This window comes from Hyaena hyaena, unplaced genomic scaffold (genome assembly GCF_003009895.1).
Source record: "Hyaena hyaena isolate Hyena2069 unplaced genomic scaffold, ASM300989v1 scaffold_591, whole genome shotgun sequence".
Classification (NCBI taxonomy): domain Eukaryota; kingdom Metazoa; phylum Chordata; class Mammalia; order Carnivora; family Hyaenidae; genus Hyaena; species Hyaena hyaena.
The window spans coordinates 833,572-856,962 of record NW_024081224.1 but is presented as its reverse complement, the minus strand read 5'-3'; the positions used below and the strand labels follow the sequence as shown (position 1 = coordinate 856,962).

At 36.0% G+C, this 23,391-nt stretch overlaps 1 protein-coding gene across 3 annotated transcripts in view; it reads right to left on the bottom strand.

Annotated features, from left to right (window-relative positions):
- Nucleotides 1-23,391, bottom strand: part of EXOC6B (exocyst complex component 6B) — a 604,485-nt gene that overhangs the window by 338,836 nt on the left and 242,258 nt on the right. For all 3 annotated transcript variants that reach the window (XM_039256882.1, XM_039256883.1, XM_039256884.1), the window contains exons 7-8: nucleotides 17,374-17,550; nucleotides 576-644 (exon numbers count right to left, since the gene is read on the bottom strand). In XM_039256882.1, the coding sequence (XP_039112813.1) occupies nucleotides 576-644; nucleotides 17,374-17,550 (246 nt within the window). The remainder of the gene's footprint in view (nucleotides 1-575; nucleotides 645-17,373; nucleotides 17,551-23,391) is intronic.

The window sequence follows — 23,391 nt, the reverse complement described above, 5'->3', positions numbered from 1 at the left end:
AAATACCAATAATGGACTTCTCTCATCAATTGGTCTTTAAGGATACTTTATTTACTTTGATGATCCTAGTTTAAGTTTTCGATTGCCTCTGTGTGTATCTGGGTGTCTGCACGTAGGTGACTACCAAGATGGAGAAAGGGTCATTTCTTTTAATACCATTAACACCCATAATAATTTCCCCCAGAGAGGTTCCTCTTTGCATAGGAATAAGAGACATCAGGAATAAAAAGATAAGCAGTTCTTACAAATATTATTTTAATAAAAAGATGGGCTATTGTTATTTAAATAACTACATCATTAAATTAAGAATAGAAATCTGTGTGTATAACTATTCTAGGTATAATCTTATTATTTGTTGATGACTGATAGAAATTAATGTTATTTGCTTATATCAATTAGATGGCAAACAAAAGATTCAAGAAGAAAAGAAAGGATTATTTTTGTAACTGATACTACTTAAATAATAGTTTCTTTTTTCTTACTCTTAATAATAAACAGAAAAACTATCAAAAATGAGAAGAACAGTTTTGAACTCAATCTAGCTCTTTATTAGGCAGAGCCATATAAAGACTCACCAGGACAGAATATATGTGTAGACATCGATAAACAGGAGAGAAATCCACCAAATCTTGGGCTCCAGGCACCTGCAAAACAAACAAGATTGTCACAAAATATTCAAACAAAGCCATTAGGAACACTGAACTGCATTTATTTTTATTACTCAAGTGTAAAGAAATAAAAGCCAGCTCTAGTTCTTAGGAGAAAAACACAAAACAAACAAACAAACCATGCTCGCAGAAGCCCAGTTTTGGTATTTTAGCCATGGGATTAATAACTGTGAAGATATCAGCAAGGCTGGGACACAGAACAGAAGGATGAAAATCAGAGAAGAGCACCAGAAGGTATCACTGCATCTGCTTTTAGAGAGAGATTTTTGCTATGGGCTTCCAAAAGGGAAGAGAAGATGGAATGTGACTTTGATAACTTGACTGTATCTTCTTAGACACACGGTAGTCTATATAAAAGACTAAGTTTCAGGGGCGCCTGAGTGGCTCAGTCAGTTAAACGTCTGACTCTTGATTTCAACTCTTTCAACTCAGGTCGTGACCTCATGGTTGGTGAGTTAGAGACCCACCTTGGGCTTTGCCCTGACAGCATGGAGCCTGCTTGGGATTCTCTCTCTCTCCCTCTCTCTCTGCTCCTTCCCCGCCCATGCGCTTACCCGTGCACATGCTCTCTATCTCTCTCTTAAAAATGAACAAACATAAAAAAAAAAAAAAAAACAAGTTTCAGTAGTCAAAACCAAAACTTGCTGCACAGGATGAATTAAATGGCCTGCCAGCCAACTTCTGAAGGACATAAGAATTAGTGAATATTTTACATCAGCATGCAATCAAAATACCAGAATATTATAATATGAACAATGTAGGCAGATTAAATCTAGACATCAAAAGGCAAAGTAAAACAAACAACATTAGGTAAGAACTGGAGATAGTCACAGTGCTAAAACTGTTTGGTTATGTGACCTGACAATGAATAACTCACAATTTACTTTGGCCTCAATTTCTCAACTGAAAAAGGAAACTATTCCCTATATTGTTGACCTATAGGAATTAAACAAGAATAAAAGGACACAAAGTAAATATTGAACAAAACAAAATAAAGCAAAAAAAAACGAAAAAAGAAATTTTACATTAAAAAATAATCAAAATAAAGACCTAACTGCAGGTTTTACTTTAACACTGCTAATTGTAGAATTCATCACAATATAAGCAGCAGGCTTGTCTAAATTGAGTTGAGCAGACTCGTGATTACAAAGAGTTTCCTAATCCATCAAGCAAGCCTCATATCTTCTTTGGGGGCATAGTTTTCTTCACCAAGTTGCTCTTCCAAAGAAATCTACTCATTCTACAGTTCAGCAGCCCAATACTTTGTCTCTCCAAAATCATCACCTCTCTACATTTATTGGTTCAAATTTGTTGACTATTCTGTTCATTTGGTTTGCACCCATGATAGCCACACTAAATCTCTCTGTTTAAGAACCTCTCACGGCTATCTACTCTGAAAGCACTCTAAACAATTTCTTGTGAATCCAAAGTTTGATTGTAAGATCTACATCATGATCCAAGCATAGATTTAAAAAAAAAAAAAAAAGCCATTAGAAAAGTCAGCATTTTTTTCAGCAGATTTTTCTCAGCAAAAATCACTGAGAAAAACATTTTATGGTCAGATAAGCACCACGTATTTAAGAAAGATTAAAAAGCATGTAAAAATTAAGGACACTTCTTTTCATCTTAATAACATAAGAAGAGGTAAGAGGTGATCATTTGAGGTCATTTTAAATGATCACAGCATTAAAATACCTTTACAGTCTCCCCTCTTGAACTGCAAGGTAAAGATGTGAAGGAAATTTTATCTTGCCAGAAAAACAGAGCCTACTAGTGAAAACTACAACTAAGCAAAACACAAGCTCAAAAGATGAAAAATAGAAAAATTATTAAAATTATATTAATGATAATATTTAAACTACATAAAAATGATACATACATACAAGAAGAGATAAGAAAGAAAACATGTAAAACATTTTTGATCTGTATAGGAAATGAAACTCTTATTTAGAATTGATGATTACAAAATTATTTAGAATATATATTTACTAAAAGCTTAAGGAAATTTAAATAAATTCAATCACAAGTTTGTTCATATGTTCATCTTTATGTAGTTCATTTACGTTGTTTTGCTTTGACTCAGGACCATTAGTTTCATTCAAAAGGAAATTGCTCCTAGGCCATTCCTCAGACAGAGCTCTGGCCCTGTCACCTGTCGGACCCATCCTTATAGAACGAACATCCATATTAGGGGACAGTTTCCCTAAAACTCTGTGATGAGTAAGCTAATGGAGCCCCTTACTAATGGGCTAAAAAGAATGGTTTATCTGGGCCAACTAAAAAATACATATATTTAGAGAGGACAGAAAGATTTTCCTGTCATCTCCAACAAATATTTACAACCAACCCTATCCTCTGTGAGGCTGTCTTGACATCATCATCCTCAGCTTGCAAAAGTTTAAAGTACCCTGACCCGGAAGTATTGGCTTTGCTATTTCTTAGCCTCTACAACCACCATCCAGTTAAGACCTCCTCAGCCAACGACCACCTGCTTCGAAAGCGGTACACAGAAATCTAGACAAGAAAAGAAGGAGCAAACTGGGGCTTCAGTTCACAAACTTTATTTCCACCCCCAGAACAGCCTACTATTTAGAAATCATTTTTCCTCCATGCTCCCTTCTGCGAGGAACACCAGGAACACTGCGAGGAACCAAGAAGAGTGCTGTGAGGAGAAAGGTATGTAAAGCATGCACTGACTCATGTTGCTTTGAGCTAGATGTGTTTTCTCTGCTTCCACTAATGAAAAAGAATCACATCTACCGAAAGGCGAAAGGAAGGGGGCAACATACACTGTACGTGAAGGAATGCCATACGTTTGGAAGGTTAAAAAATGAACTTTCAAAAATCTAAATAAATGGGAGTGGGAAAGAGAACAAAAGGCAGTTTCTCCTGACTCACATAAACAGGTCTGTTTTAAGGTCCACGTTTTGCTTCCCATTTAAAATACAAAATCTCTGTCAAGGTTGTCTTCATTCTTCTTCCCCTCCTGTTTGCCCTTCTCTCCCCTCAAGTGCAAAGAATGATTCAAGCAGGTTTAGGTTTCAGCTGGGGCAGAGGGAGGGGTCCAAGGACACTTTCCTAAGCTAACAATGACTGTCCCTAATGGTTTCTGTCTCCTAACAAAAGCCATGACTCCGTCTTTATCAGCTTCATCTAATTTTTCCTTTCCAAAGTAAATAACACAGCCCTTGCATTTTACACATGTCCAAGTTTGACAAATCATTATCGACTGGGACTATAACTGATAAGAGATAACTTTGTGGTAGGACCTTGTCATTTCCTCTCATAAGGGCTTTCTTTCTGAGATACAGAAACATGATTAAAATAGTTAAACATTTCCTCTGCCTGGCAGTCAGGAACTCAAGACATTAAGATACTGGAGTCTGTATTTTTCTAGTTCAAATAGATCTATGAAGATACCAACAGCAGCCACAAACAGTTACTCAAGATTATCCTGCCTTTTTAACTAGTTGTTTTCCTTACGAATTCACATGAAATAATTTCATCACCAAGGACAGCAGCTGCCTAATTCCCTATATAGTTCCTGAATGGAGAGCATTTAGTGCCTTCTGTCAACTCAAACCTCTTCATTATTGGAAAAGAAGCAAATACTGGATAGGTTTTAGATTCTGTAACTAAGAAATCTGTGCCTGAGGACATGTTATAATATTATAAAAGTTAAGATATTAAAATAACAGATAAATAAATAAGCTCTCTAATTTAGGAGTGACTGGGCTCTAACATTCAGGGGTAGATATCATGAAGGCAACTGTTATATTCTACAATTACACATTCACACACACATTACAGATCATGTATCACCAGATACCAATATACATGGCTAGTCTGTCTGTTTCAGTATGCTTCTTACATTGATAGGATACGTACGAATAGCTTCCAACAAAGCTGTAGTTTTTGTTACTTATTGTCTGTAGATTTTCTTAAATAGTATTACAGTATTATATCCTATCAATACATTAGCTATAGCACAGTGCCACTATATAAATGACAAAAAAGAGTCTGGAGGCAGAGGATGCTATAAAATAAGAAAAGAAAATTTATGAACAGGATCACTGAAAGGCACCCTGACTTAGGATCAATGAAAGGCAGCATGAAAAAAGTTTTATGAGCCTCTGCAGACCATGTTTTGGAGAAGAAGATGTAAAGATACAGAGTAGAAATGGAAATATTACATGATCATAAAGAAAAGAAGTATAAACATTTCTGATTACAAAAGTTCTTGCAAAACATCACAATCTGACTTTTATGATCTGTTTTTCTTTTCTAATACAACTTTGATCTGAAAATTGAAAACTGAAAGGTTACTGGGTAAGTTCTTTCCATAAAGAATAAGGAAAAATGATTTTATTTATTAAAGAAAAAAGGAAATTTTTATTTTAAAATAAATGACATCAAGCTTTAACAGATACATTTATTTAACACTTTTATAGCACCTTTTCCCCCCAACAAAGGAGTTGGAAGTTAGTAGCTATTTCTAGTGAAGGGAAGCAGGAAAGAAAAGTATCTGCAGGTAACAATATCACAGATCTACCTGCTTTGCTAATGGGCAAGCATATCATTAGGAAAAGGGGACAGAGTACAAGACTGCTTGCCTCCTTCCACTCAAGAGTATTTACCTATGCTGCTGATAAAGATAGTACCTGAAAAAAAGAAATGCATTAGTGTGTTCTAGCCTTGTTGTTCACAGCTGTCCCAGGAGATACACACACATAACTGTACCACACAGGCCACTTATTTTTCTCTTATGAAACCTTTCAAAGTTGGCAAAACATCCAAAAAGGGTATGATAAAAATCTGCAAGGAATTTAGGAATGTTTCTCACTAATCATTTGAGTCATTCTCCTTCTTGAAAATACTTTTGATTGCCACTTTTCACAAAATAGTTCACTGGGATTAGTAAACGAATACAGGGACTTGGTGCCCATTTCTGAGCATTAGTTGGATCTCCAGTCATTAAAATGTACCAGGCATCTTTCTGAAGGGAGAAAACAACAAATGATTAGCTGAAAGAGCATTAACTTTCCACTTAAAGGATCAATTTTGATGCCCCTATTATGCCTAGAAGCAGGAAATACCTAGCAAACATTCTAGTGTGTGTTTCTATACTACTCTACTTCCAAAACTTCAGCGAAAAGAAAGGTAGAATTCATTTGGACATAATCTTCCACAGAGCTGGACTGAACACCATGGACACACCAACAAACTCGAAGGCCTAAAATTCTAAGTGACTCGAATTAGCAAAAGAATGAAACAATTTTCTAAGTCTTTGAACCTGTGAGAACACCCTGAACAGAGCCCTAACCTAAAAACTGCAGAATGTTACTAAGAGCATCTCACAAATGACTAGGATTCTTCCTGAGAAATCCCTAAACAAATTACTACTTAATTTACTTAAGTGTTTTGCCCTAAGCAGAAGAAAATCAAGAAAAATCACCATTCTTCCTTTACTGAGATGTCGCAAAAAACTTTGTGGCCAAAATCAAAAGATATTCTCTCAAGAATTCTCTGTTTAAAGCTGAACACTGAGGCAGTAAAAATTCAAGTGGTCTCTATACAACAATCATCTACTACATGCTAAGAAATGCTAAATTATTAATCAAAAAAAGGGCACTTTAGCAGTAAATATGACATTAAATATAAAAGTTCTGAGGATGAAAAATTAAGCTGATCAAAGTAGGTAAAAAAAATGTTATAGATAAAGAATTCATCTTCCCAATATACAAACAACTCAGTAAGACTGAAGGGGAGATAAAACCCAAAATCATTAGAAAAATAGGGACATGAGCAGTTTACTTTCAAAAAAATATACAAATAGCTCTCAAACTTAGAAGATAATGCATTTCACCCATAGTCATAGGAATACAAATTAAAACTATACAGAAAGACCATTTCTCATCTATGAAATCTGTAAATATTCAAAAGCTTAACAAAACACTCTCTTAAAGAAGCTGTAAGGAAATAGATACTTCACACACTGCTAGAGGGGGGAGGTATAGAAAACGGTACAACTTTGATGAAGCAGAATTTGATACTATGTAGCAAAACTACACATGCATTAATTTACCCCTTGAATCAACAATCCTTCTAGGAACTTACACTTCTGTCTATAAGTAGAACAACTGTCAGGTTTCGGGGTTGATTTTTAAACTGTATTTTAAATTTTGAGATATTTTTTTAAATAAAGTAAAATTCACCCTTCAAGTGAACAATCCATTAAATTCTGATGACTATATAATCCTGTAATCATCATCACAATCTAGATACAAAACAGTGTCACCCACCCCCAAGATTCCCTCCTGCCTCCCTAGAGTCAATTATTCCCTGACACCCAGCCCTTGGCAAACACTGACCCAGTTTTGGTCCCTAATTTTGTCTTTTCAGGAGTATTACTGGTATAGCCCCAATGGTATGCAGCCTTTGAGGTGGCTTCTTTCATTTAGAATACTACATTTGAGATTCATTCATATTGTTTCATGTATCTGTAGTTCATTTCTTTTTATTTCAGAATGAAACTCCAATTATGGATACACCACAGTCATTTATCCCTTTACCCACTGAAGAACAGGAGGGTTGTTTCTACTTTCTGACAATGTCTGAATAAAGTCGCTATAAACATTCAGGTACAGATCTTTGTGTGAACAGATGGGGAAATACCTATGAGTGAAATTGCTGAGTCAGATGGTGTGTGTTCAACTGTAAAATACACTATACCAAAGGGTTTCCCAAGGTAACTAAACCATTTTGCATTTTCACCACAATATCTAAGAGCAATATATACAGTTGCTAGGCACCCTGCCAGTACTTGGTATGGTCAGGGTTTTTTTACACTAATTAAAATAGCTGTGTAGCTGAAATACTATATTTTAATAAGAAAATATTGGAAATCATCAAATGCCCACTTACAGGAAATTCGCTGAATAAACTATGATAAATTCAAATAATGGAGTATTGTTTAGCAGTAAACATAGAATGAGAAAGATTTCTATAAACTTATATGGAATAATTTACAGGGCATATTTTCATTGTGGAAGAAGGAGGTACAAAAATATATATGTATTACATTATTAACAGTCATGTTGTATAAGTTATGGGGAAGGGTAGGTGAAAACACACACACACACACACACTCATGATACTGATAACTTATGAAGAGTGAGTAGGAGCAGGGTGGAAGGGATAAAGAGGAGAATGGGATATCACTGAATTTATCTTCTTATATAATTTTGCTTTTTGAAACATGTTTACATTTTACATATTCAAAAAATTTTAATTAAAAAGAATGAGGAACCCTAAAAAATACACAAAAAGAAAAAATTGAACCCAATTACATATCAACTTAGTAATAATCACACAGAAGAAAAAGCAAAAAAGATTTGAACAAAAGAGTCTGAACTGTAGCCCCAGAGGGATATATTATAAGGCCAAAAGAATTACAAAAAAATCTTGAACCTAGTAAGTTTACTCCTTTTAATGACATACGCATAGCAATTCTAAAACTATTTTGTGTCATATGAGTAGATAGATGAGTAAATATATTAATACTCTGGGAACCAGAATTCTCAGAGATACAAATATAGAATAGGAGAAAAGTAAGACCTATGATATTTGGGTGAAATTAGAAGAATCACCTTTAACTCAGGATTTATAAAACTGTCTATGTGTTGGTGTAGTGTGTGTATTTCTTAGCTCTCTCCACAGAAGGTGCATACCTAACGCCCCCATCTCAGTTCTATATATCATTCTCCAGTAAAAGGGAAAGCTCTTTGACAAAATAGCTGATTCCGGGGGTAGGGCAGAACTTGGAGTGAACTGAGAACATCCTGTGCCAGAAAAAAGGAAGTGCTCAAAACTGATGGAAACATGTCAAAAGACAATGATAAGACTCCCACTGGCCAAATCTGGAACAATTAGAGAATGAAAATGAAAGACAGGAACAGAATATAACCCATTGTATATAAAATAAGAATTCATCTGCCAACACTGACACTAAATTAAAGGGAAAGGGACAAAAGGGAAGCTCTTTATAGAAGAATGCCAGCTAATCAATGTGAAAGAAATGATAAAAATAGAAAAATCACTGTTTTATAATCACCATAAATTGTGTGACTCAGGAACAAAATCATCAATGAATTCCAAATCACCAAATCAGAAAAACTATTAGGGAACAGGATAGTCCCAGGATCTCAAAGTATTCCACAGATCACTTATTAATTACAAAAGAAGAAGGGTACCTTTACAGCACAGAAATCTGGTTGACATCACTGTAATCAATTGTGTGCCTCCTGATATGATGTACTAAAAAGGACATAGTATTACTTTTGTGATATTCCTGTCAAAAATGATTAACCTGAACCTAATCATGAGGATTACCAGATATACCTAAATAGAGGGTAATAATAGATATACCTAAATAAAGGAGAATAAAGAGACACAAAATTAAATGCAATGTATGATACTTGTCTAGATGTAGCTGCAGGAAAAAATGATAAAAGAATCTGCTATAGAGGACATTATTAGGACAACTGGGGAAATTTGCACAGGGGTTATTTGTTAAGTGGTAATATTGTATCAATGTTAAAATTCCTGAGTGTGATCACTGCATTATAGTTATGTAGAAGAATGTCATTCCCGGGAAACCACAGATTACAGTATTGAGATTTCAAATACAATGAATGAAATACACCACATTCTTTTAAATGGCTCAGCTTTGGCAAGGGAAGGGGAGGACTGATGAACCTGACCCTTTTAAAATCAAATTTTTAAGAAAGTGGCAAATTTTAACAAGTGGGGTACATGGATGTTCATTTTACTATTCTTGTAACTTTTCTGAAGATTTAAAATTCTTCAAAAAAAAACTAATATATTTTTATAAAGAAGGTACTTTATCTCCTTTATAAAGGTGGTGCTCCAAAGGTGGAGCTTGAGGGGTTGGCAAGATAGGTTGAAAGGGGTCGAAAGGTACAAATCTTCAGTTGTAAAATCAATAAGTCAGGGAGATGTAATGTATGGCATGGTAACTATAGTTAGTAATACTGCATTGCATATTTGAAAGTTTCTAAGAGAGATCTAAAAGTTCTCATCACAAGAAATCACAAAATCCTGTAACTATGTTTTCTGATGGATGTTAACTGGACTATTCAGGTGATCATTTTGCAATACATACAAATATTGCATCATCATGCTGTACTCCTGAAATTAATTTAATTTTTATATATCAATTATACCTCAATTTAAAATAAGAATGTTGGGACACCTGGGTGGCTCAGTGGGTTAAGCATTGACTTCCCCTCAGGTCATGATCTCTCAACTTATCAGTTTGAGCCCTACATCAGGCTCTCTGCTCTCAGGGCAGAGCCTGTTTCAGATCATCTCTCTCTGCCCCTCCCCACTTATACACACCGGCTCTCACTCACTCTCTCTCTCTCAAAAATATATAAACATTTAAAAATAATAATAAAGAAAGAAAGGATGGATGGATGGATGGATGGATGGATGGATGGATAGACACACAGACAAACGGATGGATGGATGATGGGTGTTCAGAAGAGGTCACACTGAGCTAATCCTAAAGGAAAAGTAGAATTTGGTATTTGAGACAAGGATGAGGGAAAAAGGAGTATATTCCCTAATTAGGTTATGAGCAACTTAGTACAGAGTGAAGGGAGTGACTGAGTAAGCAATGAGCATAGAAAGGAAAATTCTAGAAGACCTGAAAAGGCAGGTAGATGTTTATAATTGAGGTAAATAATTTGAAAATGACAAGACTTTATACTATCAGTACAATGAAAAGATTTTAAAGTTCTTAAATCAATGCAAACCATAATATATCTTTATAAACAGACAGACCTAAAAGATAAAAGAATAAGAAAACCAAAACAGAAAATCTAATGCATGTTTAGCTCTCATTCGACTTTCTAAATTGCTTTTATTGCTATTTGATTTTGAGTATGGGTATTTACTCTTCATTTGACTGCTTATATTCTTAATAGACCAGCTATAATTAAGAATAGAAGTAAAAAAAAAAAGTCTACCATGGTGGGTAGATATTGGGAAGAGTGACTCAGGCCAGCTTTTCATATTGTATTCTCTTAACAGACATACTTTGTATGTGAAATATCTAAAACCATTACTCATTTTTACAAAGAACTCTGTTCTCATCATTTTTTTCCCAAAGATGCGGCCCCGTCAGCGTACCTTCCAGTTTGCCATTTGTAAATACGGACTCCGTATATGTAATAATGTATTTCCTCGATAACAGCACAAATGTGATAATAAATGGCAATATCCAATGTGCAGACACAACAGGGATTGTAGCTTAGTGGAAAACACATATCCCTGGTGGCAATCTTGCTGCTCAAGGTGACTCTATTACTACCATGTGAATTCAGCTACTCAAAAGTTGGCAAATAACTTAAAAACTTTCAAGTCCCATGCAAGTCAGCAGCCATTTTGCAATCTATTTCTGGCCCATGGGCTACCAATATGCAGCCTCTGATTTTAACTCCAAAGTTCTAGTGGTATCCTTTATTTAACTGAAAAATAATCCTCATTTTGTTATCTTCCTGTCAACAGAAAGTACTGCAATACACAATCTGAAATTTGGGTCAAATATCATAATACCCACAATTTTTCACAAGCAATTTGGCATTAATTAATTCTTGTCATTATTTTATAGGTGAAAAAGAGATGCTCAGAGAAATTACCAGATTTGATCCAATAACACACAGCTGACAAAACTTGTACTTTCTAAATACAAATCTTGCATTCTTCCCAATCACTCTGTGAATTGTGTCCACCCCAAAGTTCATATGTTGAAGCCCTGACCCCCAATGTGTCTGTATTTGGAAATAGGGCCTTTAAGGAGGTAATTAAGGTTAAGTAAAGTCATAGAGTGGGGGCTCTAATAGGACTGGTGTCCTTATAAGAAGAGGAAGACACATCAGGGGCATTCAATCACAGAGAGAAAGCTATGTGAGGACACATCAAGAAGGCACTTATCTGCAAACAAAGGAAAGAATCCTAAGGGGAAATCAACCCTAAGGGCACCTTGACTTTGGGACTTGCAGTCTCCAGAACTGTGAGAAAATAAATCTCTGTTGTTTTAGTCAGGCAATCTATGGTATTTTGTTATGGCATCCCTTGCAAACAAATAATCTTGTTACCTCAAAATAGTACTGTACCATAATCATAAAGACATCTCAGCAAGCATTATTTATGTATTACATGATACTTTTATTTAAATTAGCATCTCATCCTGTTAACCCCCTATTTCAAGAGACACCAAAATCTTGAGAGCAAAACCTGACATGGATTTGGTCAACAAACATTTATTTGACCCATACTCTATGACGAGCTGTATGGATAAAATAGTGACTACTGTTCTCTAAGAACAAAACTAACTAAGAGAGATACAGACTAGAATATGAGATGTGCCCGAAGTATGGTACCAGGGAAGTGCTCTAAGAATGCAGAAGCTCAGGATTCCTGGGTGGCTCAGTAGTTTAAGCATTCAACTTCAGTTCAGGTCATGATCTTGCAGTTTGTCTGTTTAAGCACCACTTCAGGCTCTTTGCTGACAGCTTAGAGCCTGGAGCCTGCTTCAGATTCTGTGTCTCCCTCTCTCTCTTCCCCTCTCCTGCTCGTGTTCTGGCTTGCTCTCTCTCTCTCAAAAAAAAAAAAAAAAAGGAAAGAAAGAAAAATGCAGAAAGTCTTCAGGGAGCCTAGGCCAGTTAAGCGTCCATCTGGCTCTTGATTTCAGCTCAGGTCATGATCTCACAGTTCATGGGATCAAGCCCCTGTCAGGCTCCTCACTCATTGTGGAGCCTGCTTGGGATTCTCTCTCCTTCTCTCTCTGCCCCTCCCTAACTTGCACCCTCTCCCTCTCTCAAAATAAATAAACTTAAAACAAAAATGTAGACGCTCTGAACTAACCCAGAAACAAAAAAAGAAATCATAGGCCCTGCTTCTCCAAAGTATTTCTTATTCAATACTGCTTTATTTCAAGCAGATTGTTTTGTTTACAGTAGGTAATGTCCCATCAGTCCACACAAATATACATTATCAAAAACTGTATCAACTGGTATTTCACCTTTATTCCCTGCAAAAAAGACAATCACAATGCCATCATTGTAACTAATATATAATGATAGCATTGTATGTGCCAAACATTGTGAAGAGATACATTACGTCAGTCAATCCTCACAACTCTAACCTCAGAAAGCATTCTTGTCCCCCTTCTCACATACACCATCTAAAGTGTTCTTTAGGGGTGCCTGGGTGGCTCAGTCAGTTAAGCACCCGACTTCAGCTCAGGCCATGATCTCACGGTCCGTGGGTTCAAGCCCGGCATCGGGCTCTGTGCTGACAGCTCAGATCCTGGAGCCTGCTTCAGATTCTGTGTCTCCCTCTCTCTCTGCCCCTCCCCTGTTCACGCTGTCAATCTCTCTCAGAAATAAATAAAACATTTAAAATAAAATAAAGTGTTCTTTAAATTTTACCTTCACATATCTGAGAAATGATACTCCTGATGAATCTAACACCACAAGAACTTTCTCAATCTAAAAGCTTATTAATACTTTTGAAAAAATTAAAGTCTTACCTAAATATTTAGATAGAAGAGCAATAACATCTGCATATTCCACAGGATAATACAAAGGTTAAGAACAAATTCCTGAAATCATACATACTTCCACTGAAAATCCATTTAAGTTGTCGGTCAAAATGGTCAAATAGCAACAGTTTACATAGTTCAACTTTAATATATGACAAGTTTGAAAAAAATTTACTTTAATTAAGGTGACTCTTTCATTAGCTTAGATACAAACAGAGAATTTAACAGAGGAATACTTTTCCTACCACAACCTCTCAGCAATCAAGAGAGACTGACTCTGTCGGGGTGCGTGGGTGGCTCAGCTGGTTAAGCAACGAACTGGATTTCAGCTCAGGTCATGATCTCACACTTCACGGGTTGGAGCCCCACATCAGGCTCTGTGCTGACAGTGTGAAGCCTTATTCTCTGTCTCCCTCTCTCTCTGCCCCTCCCCGGTCAAACTCTCTCCATCAAAAATAAATGAATGTTTAAAAAATTGATTAAAAAAAAAGAGGGAGACTGACTTTGTCAGTTGGTTCTCCAGGTGAACTGGTTTTTCATCCAATATGACAATTTACTACTGTGACTTCATCTTCATTTCCCAGGCTATTCAGCTTTTTCTACTTCTGGCACAAACTTTATTTCAGTTCAACAATATATTAAATGTTTCCTAAGTTCAAAGCCACTTTCTAGGTGTTTGGGTTTTCTTACCAAACTCAGTAAGAAGATCTTATTCTGTGATCTTCCATTAAGTATCATCACACTAAAGACATAGTCAATAGCCTACAAATGTCATTTGACTCAAAGAATGTTCTAAACACACTTTTGTTAAAAGTACAGGAAGGAGAAAAAGTCCTCACTTCAGAGAATAATACCTAAACTTAAATACATTAAATTGGAATCATCAAATTTCGCCCAAAAAAAAAAATGCTGGTAATCTACTGAAAGCAGCAGATTTTAGAAAGCAAAATACAACTCTCTCTTAAGTACTGTGTTCATTGTTGGAAAAATTTTAAGACATTTTAATGAAAAATCAGTAAGACATCCAAACAGTCAAGGGCCTGTTTTCTTTAGGCACTAAAAATGCTTCCTCAAAATCCTCTATAGCCTTGCAACTGAAAATGTGCTCTGCAAACAGAAGCACCATTCTCACCTGGGAGCTTGTGAAAAATGCAGATTCTTAGATTTCACCCCCAACCTGCAGAATCTGAATCTACATTTTAATATGACTCAAAGTGATTGCTACGCACATTAAAATTTAAGAAACACTTAACCTACAACACAGGTTCTATACAGGGGTCCTGAAGGGCAACATGAGTTTCACGTATCCCCTGAAATTTCATGCAGAACCTTTCATGAGTGAATATATGCATATTTCACTGGGAAAATGCTCCATATTTTTTTTTACTAATCTCTCAAAGGAATATATGACCCCAGATAGATTAAGAATCACTGCCCTACAGGATTGTATCCACAGTTTAGAAGTCAAAATATTTCAAAAACTATTTACGCTGCTCTCAATGAGGTCTGTTGAAGAATGACAAGAATGAAGGTCAGAACGTCACAGTGGGTCACGAAAGACCTTATCTGAAGAATTTATTCACACCATGCAAGAACTATGCCAAGAAACCAGTTTGGAGACATCTAAATAAATAATTCTCTACATGAGGTTTGAGATTAAGAATGTGCACTTGAAGAAGACTCAAACTGAGAAGTAAATAAATAGAAGGTAGGATTTTTTTTTAAGATAGGATGCCATTAGATGACAGTGAAGTGTTGAATTCTTGTTGTAAGAGCTCAATCAGCAAAACTCCAACAGGATTCTGTTTGATTTGGGATATATGACAATCCTAAAACGTTAACTTCCAAATACATTCTTATAATACTTCATTTATGAGGACCCCTCAACACATTTCACTAGTCCCACTTACTTTATCTTCTCTGGACCTCAGAAGGCAAAACAAAGAAATACAGCACAAAAATCAAAAAGGATTTGCCCCAGGTCCTCAGTGAGTTCATGATAAAGAATGACTTATATCCATAAGGTTCTCACTATATGTGAGAACTATGCATGTATTTCATTCTTGCATCTTATCATCCAGTCATCTCTCTGAGGCGTGTATTATCCAGAGGCATAGACTATGTCTAACTTCTATTTCCTTAGGTATAGTGCCAGATAGAATTTAATTTCCTTAACAGACACCTAAAATGTAAATAAAAGGCGTTAATTGGTCTTTCTTGATTCTGATGCTTGATTGTAGTACTACTTTAAGTTGTCATCAGTGATGAGCCTAATACCTGACAATCTGGTCTCCAGGGTGGACCCATATCCTACCATACCAGTCATTCCAGGCAAGAAGAGAGAATGCCAGAAAACACTCAGGGGGATCAAGTCTTCTCTATCCTTATCTATTTCTATAGGTATAAACAAATGCCTGGTTCTTTTCTTCACTCTATTTCTTTATCCAAGTACAATAGGGATTTTGATGAAACTTTAACACATTGTTAACCATTAATGTCCCTCATTTATGTAATAAACATATCCTGATGAAGAGTATGATGGTAGTGATACATAACAGAAGTTGGTAAAGAAAGAAAGAAAGAAAGAAAGAAAGAAAGAAAGAAAGAAAGAAAGAAAGAAAGAGAAAGGAAGGAAGGAAGGAAGGAAGGAAGGAAGGAAGGAAGGAAGGAAGGAAGGAAGGGTAACAACAGGACAGGAACTAACATTTGCTAACCACCTTTTATGGAGCAGACACATGTGCGATCCTATGGGGTAGAGACTACTGTCTTTACTTGATAGATGAAGACTAAAATTCCAACAGGTTAAACAAGTATCTAAGATTAAAAAGTTAGAAGTGACAAAGCATGGGGGTATAGTTTTTGGAAGGAGAGGAGAATAAAGAAGAAGGACAGGAGAACAGAACAAAGAACAAGGATGGGGAAGACAGTGAATCCAATTTCATCAGGAGAAATGAAACAATGAGAAGCAGACAAGCGTTTGAAGGCAAGCAGGTGACAGAGTACAGGCATAATGGTTCCTCACACATGTCAATGGACATTTAAAAAGTAAATAAGAGTATTAATGAGAATTTTTAAAAATAAAATAAAATGGCAAAGCCAGGATCTGAATAAAATCTGTATGACTCCAAAGTCCATGCTCCTAACCACTACATTCATAAAGAAACTGATCCAATTTATGCAAATAGGAAGTACTTAGAAAAACATTTTAAAAAGAAATCTCAAGTGTCACAGTGGTTTTATTTTTAAAAACTATTAAATATACTTCTAACAACAAATCAGGACATAAATATATGCACTACTTAAGCCACTTAATCTTATTCTTTACCTGAAAGTGACACAGAACTAATTTTAGACGTTAAGGATATGTCACAAAATCCCCAAATTCTCTATAAGCACTCATATTTATTTCCTCCAGAAACGTATTGTCAACTTCGTCAAGCCTCTTAATATTTTCAGTCTAAGATCCCTTTATGTGCAGCACACTGTTTAACATAATAGCTTTTGGGACACCTGGGTGGCTCAGTCAGTTGAGCATCCAACTTTGGCTCAGGTCATGATCTCATGGTTTATGGGTTCAAGCTTCCTCTGCTGTCAGCACAGGGTCTGCTTCAGACCCTCTGTCCCCCTCTCTCTCTGCCCACCCCCCCCCACAGTGTTTTTGTGCTTTCTCTCAAAATTAAATAAACTACTAAAAATAAATAAAATTAAAATTAAATATTATCTTTCATCTCAAGTAGCTATGTTTCCATTTCAGTGGAAACTAGACCTTTCTCTAGGTCAGGTAAACTCTACTCTTTCCTTAATGTAGTACCCAGTCAGTATACAATCAAAAACCTTGAAACTTAAAAAAAATAAAAGTGGATGATTGTATTCAAAATCTCCACATTTAAATTCTAAGATATCATGATGCATCTTCAGTTTCCTTAAATTGAGGCTCATTTGTATTTAAAATGATATTTAACATCCAGAAGGTCACACAGGCTATGTTAGATAGATAAATTCTTCATCACATCTCAAATATACTACATTTAAACCTGACATTAGTCTCCTTTCCCCAGTTAAAATGTCAGTTACCTCTTCATCATCTTCCTCATCTTCAACATCCAGAATTCCTGAGTCCTGTTCAGACTTGGGGCTAGTGCTTTCTATCTCTGTATCAAAAACTGTGTATGTGTCTTTCTTCGATTTTCTCTTGCTACCTATCCTGGGTTGTTGCAAGATGATGTTATCCAGGTTTCTCTGTTGCTGAGCCTAGGATAGAAACACATATACCACATTACAAAAAGAGAAAGAAAGAAGGAAGGAAGAGAAGAAAGAAAGAAAGAAAGAAAGAAAGAAGGAAAGAAGGAAGGAAGGAAGGAAGGAAGGAAGGAAGGAAGGAAGGAAGGAAGGAAGGAAGGAAAGAAAGAAAGAAAGAAAGAAAGAAAGAAAGAAAGAAAGAAAGAAAGAAAGAAAGAAAAGAAAGAAAAGAAAGAAAAGAAAGAAAAGAAAGAAAAGAAAGAAAGAAAGAAAGAAAGAAAGAAGAGAAACAAAGTTTGATTAAGCATTCAAAGAACACCTAATATTGAGCAAACTGGTATCTTAAAGAAAATATAACAAAGTGTCTTAATTCATAGCTTTAGTCCCATAAATAAAATCAAACATATTAATATACACTTTTTTAAAAATTGTTTTTAAAGTTTATTTATTTTGAGAGAGAAAGCGAGAGAGTGCTAGTGGGGTAGAGACAGAAAGAGATGTAGAGAATCCCAAGCACGCTCCATACTGGCAGTTCAGAGCTCAGTGCAGGGCTTGAACTGACAAATTGTGAGCATGACCTGAGTCAAAACCAAGATTCGGACACATAACCAACTGAGCCACTCAGGCACCCCTTAATGTATACATTTTTAACCCTGATACTACCCATGTTGATTCATTTTCCCAGGAAAAAAAAAGATAATCAGTCAATATTATCATTAGACTTTCCAAATATACCCAGTAAATAATCACAAAGTGAAATCTACCCTTTTTCACATAAGTAGCCAAGACATTAGTGCAAATGACTCAATATGTATCTCTTATGAGATAAATGCACACTGGAATCATTGTGGTTTGGGGAAGAGGGACAAGAACTTTTTAGCTTAGCAGACTCTTAAAAACAGTGGTTATAATCTCTGTGGTTATAAGAGACCAATAAAATGTAATCAGGGGAATGAAACATCTTAATAGAGTAATTTGAACTAACTAATCCTTCAGGATTGCATGACCTTAATCTGTGGAAAACAAAGTTTTTAAGGGTTTCTTCTTCTGAACTTTCATAAAAAGGAAATGTAATCCCCTCAAGTTTACAAAATAGATTCAGATGGTGTGGTTTCAATACATACAAAGGGGTGGAAAGTGTGACTATGCAGAGTCAACAACATAAGTATTAACTCATACAGTATTAGAGTTATAAGTGACCTTGTCACTACTTAGGAAACTGAGGCTAGAAGGCAAAGGATCCGTGTGAGGTCACAAGGCTGGTTAGTGGCAAGTCAGAAGCTCAACGTATGATCTCCTAAATTTCAGATCAGAAATCAACCTACTCTACCCACAGCCCCTCACAGCATGACAAAGTATTTCTCCCACAAAAGGTTCTGTTGTCAAATAAATGGGAAAAACTGTCGTCATGGAGCCTTCTTGTAGCCACAATGCACATTAACAATAAAAACTAAGAGAAATCGTTTTTAAGAAAACGTCTTTAATTTGTTTTAACCCAGCATGTTCCAAAAGTTCACAATGAAACTTCCATTTTTTTTTTTTTTTTTTTAGTAATACTTGGTGTCATCCCAAGATACAAAGCTTAAGAAGCATGGCTTCTCAAAATATACATTTTTTAATCAATATGTAACATTTTTTTCCATAGTGACAGGCAGAAATTAGTTCTGGAGAAAATAAGAGTCTCCAAATATTCTGAATGAGACTAAGAAATTCAAGATAAGGGGCACCGGGGTGTCTCAGTCAGTTCAATGCCCGACTTCAGCTCGAGTCATGAACTCATAGTTCATGGGTTCGAGTCCCATACTGGGCTTTCCGCTATCAGCATGGAGCCCACTTCAGATCCTCTGTCCTCCTCTTTCTCTCTCTGCCCCTCCCCTACTTGTTTTCTAAATAAACAAACAAATAAATACTTTTTTTAAATTTCAAGATAAATATTAAGTATAAGATGTTAGTCCAGGCACTGGTTAAATGAGGCAATTTTAATAGGACAGAGAAAATCTTGAACTATGTGGGCTAGTTTCTGCCAAGAAAATGAAAAGAATCTACATTCCAGAGATCTGAATCAATGGACAAGCTTGTTTCTATGCATAATACTCACTGATATTTTGGTTTGTCTTACATAAAATATACATGGCTTCAGTAACAAACTGAGATAGAGAGGGTATCCAAAAGCATTTAATTTACCGTATGTACACAAAATATCCCTGTCTTCCAAGCATCTGACACCTAAATTAGATAGAATAGTCTTTCTTTCCCTCTCAAAAGTAATAAGTTCTTTTCCATTTCCAAGCAAACCACACAAAAAGGGATCCAGGTCTCTGGGAAGGCACAAAGGAAGGGAGAACTTCCTAGAGCTTTTCTATTTAAAAAAGCAAGCCGTGGACTAGAGTGATCCTTTGTCCTTTAAGCCTATCCTCTCCTTCAGTACCACAAACCCAAAAGCTTTCAGAAGATGGTCTTATTCCATTCAATCCCAAGTCACTTATGTTTCTTCATAATTAATAAAATACTATCAGCATATCAAAAGCAATCAAGAGGAGCCATACTTCAGGACTGTCATTTAAACTTGAAATGATACAAATCTGGAAGTATCCTATGGAAGTAATTTTAGATCCTCTATGATTTGTTCTTTTTAGGTGGTGTCTGGTGTTTCCATCAATTCGAAGGAATGCAGTTCAGCCAAATAGGCAAATTAAGACAGTAAACCCTCCACCAGAAATCAAAGCACTGCAAGTTGTATTCCAAGGCTTTTTATCAGAACTTGGAGTCTCGGTCAAAATTATCAAGGCTTCAGTCTGGGAAAGGGCAGTCAGAGCAGATCTGTTAAGCAGAAGTGGCCAAGTCAGAAATAATGAATCTCAGGTAGAACAATAAAATACTAAGATATTACCCATTATGAATGCAAATGAAAATTAACATCTATCTAAACCATATGTTAGGGGATTGGAAGGAAGTGGGAAAGAGTGAATATAGATATAAATATATAAATACTTGTAACACATGCTAAAATTAAAATGTGATCCTAAGTCCATGAAAAAAACAACAAAAGCCCTTCAGAGCTCTTCTACCATGCTAAACTATCTCAGCAGGACCATTTATTCTGTCCCTCCAAAGACAACCTTTATAACCGTGAGCCAAAGAAGCAGCTGACTGATTTCTGCCTCCTATGTTGGAGTTCAGGGAAGCAGGTGCAAGCAGACAGTAGACATTAGAAAGTATTTAGGTATTTTCTTTCTCTTAAGTGTTCATTCTCTTCATGACCAATTTTTACATGTTAATGACCTCTTCCTCAAGATTCCCTCATATATGTTCTTCTCTGGTTTCCTAATATAGAGAAATTAAGCAAGATTTCTCCCTCAAGCCCTCTTCTCTTACCACTCTCCCAGGACCCAGCAGCACATCTCCAGTAGCACATTGACTATATTGCTTGTGAGTTCCTCCACCTCACTCCCAACATGCCTGTAATAGAACTCATCACCTTCCCATTAGAATTCCTCTGTATATTATAGCCAGGCTCCTCTTAACCCACATCATTCATCACATAAATTGAGCGTGAGAGAAAGGGGGGGATTTCAAAAAGTACAAATCCCAACTCCATCTCAACCTCTCTTAGACTCCACCATAATGGAAGCTGAACCTAATTTTCCAATGTACTTACCTAGTACTCTTCAACATGAATCTTCCACTTGGATCAAATTCTACCACTTAATACACGAGGAATATTATGCCATTTCTCTATTGGATGACCTCTCCCTGCCTGAATCCAACCTGTCCTCTGAATCCCAACTAGACGTCTTCCTTTAGGAAGCCTCCTCTCATTGTGCTAATTCCCAGAGCATCCTCTCTGTATCCCTACTTTCAGCCAAACATGTCTTGAATGTATATTGGTACCAGGCACTGTGCTACATCCTGGGTCTATGGAGAATAAGATGGAGTACTTGACTCACAAACCTCATGTCATACTATTACAGGAAGCAGAGACAGGCAATTAAGTGATGGAAATTCAATGTAATAAGCAGAATAACAGATATGCAAGTGCAATAATTGGACATAGGAGAAAGTAGTTATATATGTATGGAGGGGATTAAAATGGGCTTCACAGAGGAAAGGGTAGCAAACTGTGGTTTTAAAAGATAAATATAAATTTTCCAAAGGGAGATAGGTAAAAGGATAAGCATGCCAGAAGAGGGAAAGAGCATGAGAAAAGATCACCACATGTGAAATAACATTATTCACCCAAAGAAGAAGTAATTTTGTATAAAAGCTTAGGTGATAATGAACTACCAAGAGATAAAGAAACCATACAAAGCAGTTTCAAGGTTCACTAGTAGGTAATGCCTGTAATGGAACTCATCACTCATAAGCATGGAAGAAGAAGATCAGCTTTCCAATTCAGGCAAATTCTCCAGGAGCAGAGGAGTAGTCAACTGGGAGAAGGTAAAGACTAGAAACAGAAAAACTGATATAGATCCCTATAACAGTCCAAATAATAATGACGAGGACTTGAATTAAGGTAGGCAGCAGACAGATAACTAGCAGAAGAAACAGAATTTACTGATTTCAATGTAGTACATGGAAGAGGTGAAAGAAATAAGGATAACTCCAAGTATTCTGGTCTTGTTGACTAGATGGTGGCAAATAATAAAAACCATGGAAATAATAAGTTGAAAGAAGAGAAGATAAGCTTAGTAAACCTGCCACATAGACAGGTAAAACAAACAAACAAACAAACAAAACAATAAATAAATGAATAAAAGAGGCCAGTACAGCACTTGATTATGTAACTCTTCTCTCTCTGAGGATAGAAAGCACATTTTACCATTCTTAGAATCCTCCAAACCCAGACACAGTGATATATACATAGTAAATTTAGATAAATGTTTACTATATAAAGGCAATAGGCAACAAAAAAATATATATATATGTAAGAATAAAATCTGGTTCAATAAAAGAGATGATCTGGATGTTTTCCTACCTATTAAAAGAGAGGGAACAAAAAAGAGAGAGAAGGGTAGAGGGAGGGAACACCTATAAGAATTACTAATCTGGACTATTAACCTAAAAATGTATCTATTGATACTTTTAAAACTGTCATAATGTGTCTGTGAGGTACCCTACCTATCTTAAGAAGTTTTATTGTGAAATACTACTTCCAAGGGTACCTAGCAGTTAAGATTCAGTTAAAATTCTGTGAATCAAAAGGCAGTCTCCAGTCTTTATCAACCCAATACTGACCTCTAGTGGACTAAAAAAAATACATACAAATAACCTTTAGAATCAGAAGAGAGGTCTAGACTTAAAGGCCTGGAGACCTGGTATAATTACATGAACTTCAATTATAGTGTGTGTGTGTCTGTGTGTGTGTGTGTGTGTGTGTGTGTGTGTGTGTGTGTAAAAGTTTCTTGGGAGTAAGCCACGTCTTTAAATCTAAGCTCTTAAACTCAATAATTCTATAACTTTGGTTCTTTCCTTCTCTGTGTAAAATGCAGCTCAGAGTTGTCACAAGGTTTAAATAAGATTATATTATGTAAAGTAGTTTGCATTAAAAGATAACTCAAACAAAAAACATTAAGAATTTTAAGCTCTACCTGTCTACCTGCTGAAAATGAAATAGGAAACTTGTTTGACTTTCTACTATGGAAGCACCTGAGCCAGCAATCTTTAGATGCATAATCATTAATGGCATCTAATCGTGCTACACACTGCCATTCAATTTTGCATTCGTACTACATTTTAAGGCTGAAATATCTGTACCAGACGCCTCCTGTGCTCCACTTCAGATCTTCTCAGCTTCAGCCTCTTCCGGCTAAAGCATCAGCAACCTGCTGCGGGCAGCCTTGGAGAGTCTCATAG